Below are 10923 nucleotides of genomic sequence, written 5' to 3' on the forward strand. Positions count from 1 at the left end.
TATATATATATATATATATCCACTGTAATAAACACGTTTCTTAACAAAGCTAGATCGCGTGTGCAGTTCTACTCGGTGTTATTTTTTTTCTTTTTTTTCTTTACAAAGCGCTTTCCTACAACCTCTGGCTCCATTTTGCCCACGTAGATGTGAATAATTCATACGGACAACGGTGTCTTTAAGCCTAATGTGTTCGACAATTGCATAATACATTCATTCCAGGTTATACTTTATACACATCAAGGATTAACATTGGGCATGAAGTGTGCAGACTGGTGAATATACATAAATCAAGTATTTATTGTACAATTACTACTAATTACATTGACAACCAAAAAGCCTGTTGAAAGTATTTCAAAAAGGACCGAATTCTTAACAAAGAGACTGCGTATTTCTGCTTAATCCAAGAATGTATATGTATGCGTGTGTCTTACAATCGTTACAAATATACATATATATACAAACTAAATACTACCTCTAATGACCTGCATAAGGTTTCATGAACCTTCTCAGGAGAAAACAGGTTCCCTCTATCGCGCAGTAAGCGATAAAAAAAAAAAACTGACGAATGGCAAAATTAAAACGCTCAGTTGTCCTTCTCTTGCCTTTTTACTTCTTTTTTTTGTGCGGTACTTCAAGTACTCCCTCACACGAAATTTGACCTTACGTTGCGTATATTCTAAGTTCCTTGGAGTCTAACACACACACACATAGACAACTGCGACCTGTGCAGTTTATCATAGTGTATATCTCTAAGCTTAGATCTCTCTCTTCGTATCTGCAAGGGTCGCTAGGTTTAACTAGGTTTGGCATAGACCTTTTCAAAGTCCACACGTAGAGCGAAGTAAGTCCGTGATTAACTCTGTTCCTGAAATGAAACGGATGCATACGTGGGCGTTGGAGGTAGAAAGAGCGAGGAAACTGAGCGTGAAAATTGTCGAGTACAACTGTACAATTGTTCCCCCCCCGGTGAAGATACACGGAATAGATATAACATCGTATGTTCAAGAAGAAAAAAACGGAAAGATGATACAAATTATTTACCCTCACTCGCGTTCTCCGCTCTTGCCTCGAACGCCTCGGTTATCCGTGATATTGGTTTACCCTAATGTGACGCGCGCGCGTTTTCCAGACAAGTGGAATGGACTGTGGATTCGCTTAATATCTTTTACTCTCTTATGCATTACATAGCACTCGGTCACATCATATTGCGTTGCACATTGCAATATCACCACATTAAACCACTCTTCGAGACATCGGTTGAAAAACGTTCATTCTTCTCTCATTCTCGTTTTCCAATACACCTCGATATACAGACAGCGAATTCAGTCGTACGGTGTGAATGGAATACCGTCATAGAAAAATTTACTTAAATGCCAAAAGCACAGCAGAGGCATTTGAACCAACGGATACACGTGTTTTCATTATTATTACTTCACATTTCGTAACTCGTACAATCTCGTTAATTCAATCCCGTCTGTGCGTGATGTGCATCCTTTCATTTTATGTACAACAGTAGCTTTCAACCAGCTCGCACAAACCGAATTCGCGAACAAATCATTTTACAATTTTCATTCCAACCCTACTTATATTTTGTTTACTATACACAAATCAACACAAACAGAATGAGTGCCCACTTCTTTTTCCAGTTCTTGCCTGTGCCACTTCTTTTTAATTTTATTCTTAAAAGCACTTGTTGTGTGTCCATTCCTTAGAGAGAAAGCTCCATCCGTGTCACTTCCAATATTTATGAGGGTAGATCTGCTTGTATTTTTTTACACACAGGAAGGTTAGAAATTATAATAGGAATTAAGAATCACAACGGCCTTGTTCTTCCCAATGTTCGCCTACTATGACAATCGTTGTCGCTTTGGGGAGGGACTTAATTCTGAATCCTCGTCTTCCTCGTCCGAATCTCCTTCATAATCGACCAATCCCTGGAAATTAAATTGCTACACCTTAATACGTCGAATCTCATGATAGATCAGTATTAAGGTTATTGCCGAATGCGAATTATGTAATCGTGATTCGCGAGGGCAGACTCAACGCTCACGTTAGTTGTAGTTTGAGCACCATCTGTGTTGCCATGTGATATACTATAAAAATTATAAGTCACCACGATGATACACCCCGAGTGTATGTGTGACTTCCTCTCTTACCTTTTTGAACAATGCTGTTCCCGTTTTCTCCACGCTGCCAATCGCCGAATTAGGAGTTATATCCGAAGCGATAGGTGATTCGTTCGTTGTCGACGAGCTACTGTTGATTTGTGGTTGCTGCGAGGTAATGTTGTTGTTGGAAGTATTGTTATTTAACACGGACTGTTGCTGCTGCTGCTGTTGTTGGTGACTCTTCGAGTCTGCAAGCGCAGGACTGAGCGTCGAATTTGAAGAGGAGGATTGCTTCTTGGTGGAGGCTGGCGACACGAGATCGGCTGTTGCCGCCGCTGCAGGTACCACCGCTTCACCATCGTCGTATTCCTCCTCGTCGTTAAACCACAGCTCTTCTTCTTCGTCTATCTGCCGTTGATCTCTGCGATATCGACTGTTCCGCAAAATTGACGGTACGCTGTGCATATAAACGAATTTTACTTCAACGATTCTACGAATCTACGATACTTAGGAATCATTATCGTGCTCGTCTTTTGACATGCGTATTACATCTTTCGTGTAAAATATGCTGACGATACAACCGGAAAGAAGGCTCGTAAAAAAAACTGATAAACATAATAAGTAAGTTGAAAATATAGAATCAGTTAGATGTACAAAAGAACTGGTCGAAGTAACCGAGAGGTACTGATTATACCTGTCAATAGCAGCTCTATCACGATCTTTCAGCTTGTCTTGATGTTGTTCGTATCTTAATTTCAATGCCTTAAATGTTTGTACGTAATCAATCGCCTCGAGTTCCCTCGAAAAGTTCTCGACAACATGTGAACAGAGCGACTTTATGTCCTCCTGAAACACGGCAAAGCAATATTGAGCGATACAACAATAAGAAAACTCCAAATTTGTATCTTTAACAAATCGGATTGTAAGCTATCACTTACCAACTTAATAAACTCGAACATCTCTAATATAGCTGAGTCTAGGAGATTGTATCTGCCATTGTTCCTTACAAATGCATCAAATACAGGTGCAAAGAGATTACCCTTAATTATGTATCTATTATAAAATTCATCCTTCAAAGCTATGATCTTCCTCATAAACCTTAATGCGCACAGCACTAAAAATGTGTGTGTTGATTTCATCAAAACCAGTATTCTTCTGAGTAGGTCTTTGTTTAATATGCAATTCTTGATGTGATACGTGTGATGCTCCACGCAGAACGACAACAGTTCCAGAATCAGTCCCAAAAGTTGTACCGTTCTGTAATCCTCTCTCGCGGGCTGTTCCCCGATTGTATTTGCCAGGAGAGGCGCTATCAGAGTAACAATACTATTCTTGTAAAAGTAATTTAGGAAATCAGTCTTTTCTGTTTTGTTAACAGAAGCCAACATGTTCTCCGGATCCAGAAGTAAACGCAACACGCCGGCCAACTGAACCGCTCCACCTAACTCGGGATCGCTGTCTCCGACAAGTTGAGCAACTATTACGTTGACTAACATTTGGTCCTGATCTGCGCTATTTAACTGTTGTAACGTGTAATCTCGTACAACGCTCGGAGAGTACTCCACGATGTAAGTCAATATGTCTATACTGGCCGTTTTCGTCTGCGCGTCGTTTATTGCCAAGGTAATTTCTAGAGCGGGAAGTATACCAAGTGCTGTTAATGTCTTATAAAACGCCTCTTTCCCTTGCGGCTGAAGATTCTGAGAAAAGTTACAAAACTCCTTCAAAAAGAGAACCAAGTCGCGCCTCTTGCTATCTAATGTCGCTTCGTCTGTTAACTGACGAAAAAGTTCAGTAAGAAACTTTTCATCGTCTTGTATTAAAGTCACTATTTCAACTTTATTGAAAAATATAAAACTACTCAATGTACTCAGCATATTATCTTCGAATACACTCGGGGTTGGCAGCACTACGTCTTGAATGTACTGAACTCTGTATGTTTGATGGATTTTAGCTAACAGTTCGGCGTTTGTGATGGGAATTGCTTGCTTAAATCTGGCTAATTGTCGAAGGTATTCTCTATGCCTCTTTGGCTGAGATAACGTCGGCTCGTACTCTAAACATCCAACAACGTCGAAAATCGTGTCGTCGCTGAACATAACTTCGAACAACGCATTCTTATTGAGTAAGAAAATATTTTTGAATATATCGTAAAGATGATGCAATCCCTCAATATTCTCCAAATCTTCGCACGTGTGAAAGAGATTTAGCAATTTCTTAATGTAACCCTCGGATTCCAGCGCGACAGCTAATTTTTCTTTTCTCATCGGTGAGGTTAAACAATTCTCTATGAGCTCATTAATATCTTCCAATCGGCTAAGTTCGCACGGAGGTAATTCAATTGGTGGTGCCGCGTCGGACATATCATCGAACCGTTCATCCTCAGATTCTTCTACAATATCTTGGGTAATTTCTACTGATGGATCCTTGCCTTGTACTTGGCAAATCTTCTCCCATATCTCGTCACAGCCAGCCTTCTCTTGAAAACTTAAGGCTAGGTCAAAATTGTCTCCTTCTGACCATACTATTAAAGTATCCTGAAATCACACATCTTTATTTGTATACATATATACACAAATATAACATATACTACATTCATACACATCTGTATATATACGTCCGTATACATACATGTGTAGATGCAGATATATATACTAATCATACATTTTTTTATATTATGTTACATAAACCATATATTCAACACATTGATACTTCCAACAACGAAAAACAACTTGATCTGCATTGATATCAGAAAAAATATATTTTATAATAAAGAAATAATTGACAGTGCGAAAAACTATTTTATCTGTTTAACAGATACTTACACAACAGAAGTATAACATAAAAAAATTTATAACATATAAAATTTTATAAACGGTTATTACCTGTTGTTTCTGATATGCTGTATCAGGCTGTATTCTACTCTCCAATAAGACAGAGCCATCGCTTTCTGCCCTTACCAACAGAGAAATCCCCTTTAATCTATCTACATAGGAAGATGATACATGACCAGTTCCACGATCATCCCATTGTCTATCTGCATTAAGCGCATATAATTTTACTCTTCTTCGCGTGTCCGTCATATTGTAAAACTAATTAGTACACTCCTTCCCAGATATTATCACCAGCTATGCTGCATGCCTTTTCTAGATTTGCTCAATCTTTGGCCCACTCAGTGCTTATCTTTACAATAAAAATATTCAGATGCCTGTCGTATTAACAAACGCACAGAAACCCAGATATGTTAAACCTCTGTACGCTCTAGTACAACCCATCAAGGTTTCCTGTTATTGCATTATTCACTACTATAGTATAAACAAAACGCTGATATACGCCAAAGTCTTCGCTAAAGAATGGTTCGTAGGTACGCAGTGTACACACATACACACACACACACACACACACACGTGTCTTTCTTTCTCTCCCTCTGAATCTATGTACCTTTCCTTCGACTACTCAATCAAGGAAGGAGCGTCAAAAGAGACGACTAACGGTTCCAGCCGGAGTCTCGAGTAGCAAACAATATATACGTTTACATGAACAATATACACTTAGCTCACGACACCATTCAGTGTACAACGATGTCGGATGGGACAAGAGAGATATGCGCGATCGTGTCCCGTGAAGAAGCGGTAGTTTTTTGCGTTGCAAGTTATACGAATAGCAGCCTGATGAACAATGGAACGAGAGCGTCATACGGATGTCGAGGGTCGTGTCTCCAGGATCTCCCACGATGCTGCGACTATTTACCAAGGTGATCAAAGTACACAGGCTGAACGTTGGACGAGATAATCGGTCCAACCTGCACCGTGAAACCGCCGGGAAGCTCTCCCTCGACGGCGACGAGCGCGCGGGAAAATAACGTAGCAAACGTAAGAATCCCACGTACGTGCACGTAGTCCCGCGCTCTCACGTGTAGCGAGTAGCCGCGACGATCGGTCGCACGGTATCAGCCACTACTTGCGGTGCATGCGAGCGCGGCGGGGACGATGACGCGATCACTCCGCGGCGAGCGATACCTCCCGATTGTCGGCAAACCTCGGCCGTTCCTCCGTGTGTGTGCACTTTCTCACCACCTCTGTGTACGATGCTGTCGCCGCGGCGAACGGAAAACCCGTGGCGAGGCGAAGACGCTGGCTGCCGCGTTGCTGGCACGTGGGAACACGACGATCTCAAGCGAATAATCGTGCTGGCCGGTCGCCGGCTCGCATCGCCGTACGTTCGCTTGTCTCTGAGCTATTATCACTCTGAAACTGACATAGACACTGAGGCAGCCACAACACTACATTCCGCCATGTTAGATCATAACAACGCGCCACGGGGTCCACCGCGTGCGAACGCACGGACTGCGGAGCGAAATACAAAATGCCGTCGCGAGCGGCTCGATCGACTACCGCATTCTGATACCTTTCGAGCTCGATTCCGGTGACTCCCACACCGTCAGCCGGGGTATCGCTTCACGCTTGAATAATCTGTAAGAAGATGGAAGTTACGCTTATCCGTGAACGCGAGAAACCGCGATATCAAGCGGCCGGAAATCTACTCAGGACTAAAACCTGAATGATATCAGGCTGCTGGTTGCAAATCTCCTTTACTTCATATGCTGCCAAACGCTCAGAAAGTTTACTCCTTTCTATGTCACGTGTGTTGTTCACATATCATCAACTGTGATATATATTATTTCGAAATAGTACACTCTGCGTCACGTATGCTTTATCAATCCCTAGATCAGAAATTACACGATTTTCACGATTTCTAACCTTACACACGTAAACATAAGGTCGAAAATCGCGTAAGTAACTCTAGTTATAAAGGCATACGTGACTCAGTGCGTACGTACATATGCATCTCATACCCGAGTCAAGCCGAACTGCGAGAACTTTGAGAACTTCTGTTGAAATCAGTGTTGCCAACTCGAAATTTTGTATACATAGATATATATGTATATATTTTTATATTCAACCCCATAATTTAAACATAATTTAAACATACCATAATTTAACCATAATTTAAACATCTTAATAACACTTTACAGGGAAATACCGAAAGAAAAGATATTTGCTAAAATTTACACACACTTATATATATCTATTAAGGATGCGTTCTACTTAACGTTAGCGAACATAGGACGAATCAACAATGTCCAATCATATTGGTTAATTTGTTGAATTGACCAATGCGAATGGACATCTGGATGTGGCTCGCGATCGTTGCCAACGTTTAAGTGGATCCTATGAATATCACTAATGAGGTCTAATTAAAATTTAATTTATAAAGAGAAAATTAGCTTAGCTCAGAAAAGAAAATTTTTTGTTTTAATTTCCAGAAAATACGTTAGAACGAGAAAAAGCTAAAATATGATTTTGCATTCTAATTGACATTCAAGTAAGCTGGAAGTGATGGAAAATAAGCAAATTTAGCAACATTGGTTGCAGCTACAGGAAGTTGGGTCTAACTCTATTCAACAGATAGAGTGGCATTTAATTGATTAGAAAAAAGATCAGGAAAAAATAAAAATTTTTTTATTACAAATGGTTAATAAGAGTTGCGTTCTGTTTGGACGCTCACGCGCTGTAAGCCTTCACACTGCTCTACCTCGATGGGAGAAGCGTTTGTAAGCGCAAGTTATGACGTCACAATGACGTCATTATGCGTTCTGTGAGCGCTTCCGATGCCAAAGAAAACGATGAAAGCGATGCTTACAAAGCCCGTATTAGACACCGAATTAGAGATTAAGATTAAATTGAAATTTGAACAATCAATATAAAGTTTACTAAATTTCACTAAATTTAAATTCAGTTAACTTTGCGCTGATTGACTAAATTCAATTCAATCACAATCCCCATCCCATAGTTTAGTGATACGGGCTTAAAACCTGTTCTACAATACGTCGTATGTCACTGTCGGACATCAGAACGTGGTCGACGGTCCAATAAGAACTTACTTTCGATAAATAAATTCTCTCATTGGACCATCGGGCTGCATTCTAACATTCGACATTCGCATACAGCGTATTGTTGAACAGACCTGAACTTAAAGCGCGTAAGCGTCCAAAGTGAATACACCCTAAATGCTATTCTATCTATCGAATATTTTGGGACACAGACAGCATGCAAGGAGAAGTAAAGAAGTAAAAGCGTACTTTTGAAGTTCGTCTTTTTGATTAATTATCGAGGACATATACGAGACAAAAGTACACACAAGATTCATTATCGCATACTTTAATTACAGAGATGGCTGCGTCCTTGTCAGGTGAGCGCATAACTTTACGAATATGTTTTAGGTTATAACAATTGTGTTGCCGTCAAATATATCAATTTCAGGTATCTCAAGTAATACATAGACAAATAATAATACTTTTTTCATTAAGTTTATTTGTATTTTACATTTTTATATTTTATAGCATATTGGGTGAAGTTTTTCAAAGCTGCTGGCTTTCCGCCAGATCTGGTCACGAAACATGCACTCGTATTCTCCAACAACCGTATCAAGCCGGATATGCTACCGGATTTGGATAAATCTAGTCTCAAAGATATGGGTATCACGTTAATGGGTGATATGATCGCTATATTGAGGTACGCCAAGAAAGTGGTGGAAGAAACGACATGTGAAAGATTTCTGGTTGATTCGGAAGATACACCTTCGGCAAAGACCTCTGCACAACCTATGACGAAGAAAATAGTAAAAGAGGTAGGCAAAAAGACAGTTTCATCAGCCTCTGTTAAAACAGAACCTTTGAAGAAGGTAATTAAACCTTTGTCTTCAATGATGAAGAAAAACATAACCATAAAGAAACCTATTTCTGTGTCGAACGTTACCAATGCTGAGTATATTAATCAAAAAAAGCAGCTGCCTATTAAGAGAAAACTGGTTCCCGATGAAGCTTACGAAAGCAATGGAGAAGAAAGCAATGACGAAGCAATGAATTGGAACATTACGGAGAAGAAAAAAGCAAAGATGTCGACAAATGATAGTGAAGTTGACAATGTCGAATACAAGATCGCTGTTTCAAAGACTTCAAATGTGAGAACTCAACAGATACTTAAGAAGCCTGCAGAGCAGAAACGCACAGTGTTTGACCGATTAGGCGACAGTTCTGTCACGAGTACGACCAATTCAGCTGATACATCGCTCGTCTTCAACGTCACCGGTATCAACAAGGATAACGTGCTCAAGAGATCAGTTAGTGTGTTCAAACGTCTTGGTGAAATAGACGACAAGAAGGAGTATACAGATACCGTGAGAATATTGAAAAATGGCTCGAGTAATACCGTTAGTTTACCTGGCATCCTGAAGAATCGAAGCGCCGATGCACGCACGTCGATCATCACGACGAAAAGGATCGCAACTAAAACTACAGGCACAATGCACGCTGATCATGAGGTCGGCAAGAAGGTCATCCTGAACAATACGAAATGTATATTTAAGGTAGAAGGGAAACCAACATCCGATTCTATTTCGAGCGACAAAAGAACCACTAAAATTACGATATCGCCTGGCAAGTTAGGTATGTACACTAATTTAAAAGTTGCACATGTGTGCGCATTTATGTTTGTACAATATAATTGTGTATTCATTGAAGACAGTGTGTGAATAATACCTGGATATTCTATTCGTTACAGCTTCAGAGCGACTCGTCTCGATACCTGCCAAGGCGCGACTTGGTGCGACTACACCTAAACAAGTGACTTTCAGCAAAGTTGCGACTGTCACGCATATGAAGAAGGCAGACGTCTTCAGCCGGTTAGGCGTATAAACACTTTTTTATATCATCATGCTATCATCAGGTCAAGAATGAGTGGCTTGCAATTGCTACTTTGTACAATGTTAATAGATAGTTTCCCCTTCAAGTCAGCTACACTGATTGTTGGTTAGCGGTTGATGGTAATCGATTCAATTTGTTTTTTGCTTTTCTCGTCGAATGAATAAACCGCTAGCCACGCGTCAGATTAGACTGGTCAATCAAGGCTGGTCTTGAGTTGCGAGTAGGGTGTAAATAAAAGATATATCATGGTTTATATATATATATATATATCTTCTAGCGATACATTTATGTGAAGTACTCATGATGAGAGAGGTTCTTTTATTTAAAAGCTATTGTGGAAAATTTCGAATAATTTAATTTTGTGTAAGAATTGGCGCAAGTATAACTCGTACGATTAAGTAGCCTCGACTGTGTATCAGCGTTTTTATTTTTTTTTCCCCAAGAAAGGAGGACGATCTTTAGCTTTTACTGCATATCTATTTTGCAGCATCAGTTCATCATGTTCACAATCTTTTATACTCATGATGTATTATTGTAATGCCAATATATATATATATATATGCATATATATATATATATATATATATATTTCAAACATACGGATGATTAATCAAATCTTCATGTGTTTTCACATTTGCCTCACATTCAAGCTCTCACAGTCCCCAATATTTTCCATTCTCCCTCCCACATGCGATATAAACATTTATTTTGTAACGGGCGGTCAGTCTAGTGACAATTGGTCTGTTCTTTTTAGCTGAACTGGCTACACTAATTCAAGAAATGCACGCGCACTGAAGCGCGAGAATTTCGTACATACGCTTCAATGTGTATGTAAATTTCTTGAACTAGTGCACGCAGTCGGTTCAATTGAAAAGAACGAAGCCAGTTGTAAATCTATGCCTCCTGTACACCTTCCGTGCCCTATTGCCGTCTTTCTGTCCTATTCGTAATCTCTCTTCGTCGTATGTCGAGCGAGCGAGTGATGCACCTGTTTCTCGCGAGTACCGAAAGTGCAGTACAGCGGCGCAGCCGGAGGGGACAGATGCG

At 40.0% G+C, this 10923-nt stretch overlaps 2 protein-coding genes across 2 annotated transcripts; one reads left to right on the forward strand and one right to left on the reverse strand.

Moving 5' to 3' along the window:
* Window positions 1-24: 24 nt before the first annotated feature.
* LOC106747555 (serine/threonine-protein phosphatase 4 regulatory subunit 3) lies at window positions 25-6476 on the reverse strand. The gene is made up of 5 exons (XM_014625183.1): window positions 4997-6476; window positions 3050-4648; window positions 2806-2957; window positions 2160-2568; window positions 25-1937 (listed from the first exon to the last, which is right to left on the reverse strand). The coding sequence occupies exons 1-5, from the start codon at window positions 5192-5194 to the stop codon at window positions 1851-1853; spliced, it is 2445 nt and encodes an 814-aa protein (XP_014480669.1). The 5' UTR covers window positions 5195-6476; the 3' UTR covers window positions 25-1850.
* Window positions 6477-8196: 1720 nt separating this feature from the next.
* On the forward strand, window positions 8197-10431 carry LOC106747503 (uncharacterized protein C19orf47 homolog). Its single transcript, XM_014625073.1, has 3 exons — window positions 8197-8363; window positions 8515-9618; window positions 9734-10431. Exons 1-3 carry the CDS (start codon window positions 8345-8347, stop codon window positions 9865-9867), a joined length of 1257 nt encoding a protein of 418 aa, XP_014480559.1. The 5' UTR covers window positions 8197-8344; the 3' UTR covers window positions 9868-10431.
* The last annotated feature ends 492 nt before the right edge of the window (window positions 10432-10923 follow it).

Source organism: Dinoponera quadriceps, unplaced genomic scaffold (assembly GCF_001313825.1).
Source record: "Dinoponera quadriceps isolate SergipeBrazil2010 unplaced genomic scaffold, ASM131382v1 scaffold2159, whole genome shotgun sequence".
NCBI classification, from domain to species: domain Eukaryota; kingdom Metazoa; phylum Arthropoda; class Insecta; order Hymenoptera; family Formicidae; genus Dinoponera; species Dinoponera quadriceps.

Excerpts from the sequence above, each read along its gene's own strand:
- LOC106747555 (XM_014625183.1), bottom strand. The coding sequence starts at position 5,194 with ATGACGGACACGCGAAGAAGAGTAAAATTATATGCGCTTAATGCAGAT. Across the intron at positions 2,569-2,805 it reads GATAGAGCTGCTATTGACAG|CGTACCGTCAATTTTGCGGA; the intron begins GTATAATCAGTA and ends TTATATGCACAG. Across the intron at positions 1,938-2,159 it reads GAACAGCATTGTTCAAAAAG|GGATTGGTCGATTATGAAGG; the intron begins GTAAGAGAGGAA and ends TTTAATTTCCAG.
- LOC106747503 (XM_014625073.1), top strand. Across the intron at positions 9,619-9,733 it reads GATATCGCCTGGCAAGTTAG|CTTCAGAGCGACTCGTCTCG; the intron begins GTATGTACACTA and ends TATTCGTTACAG.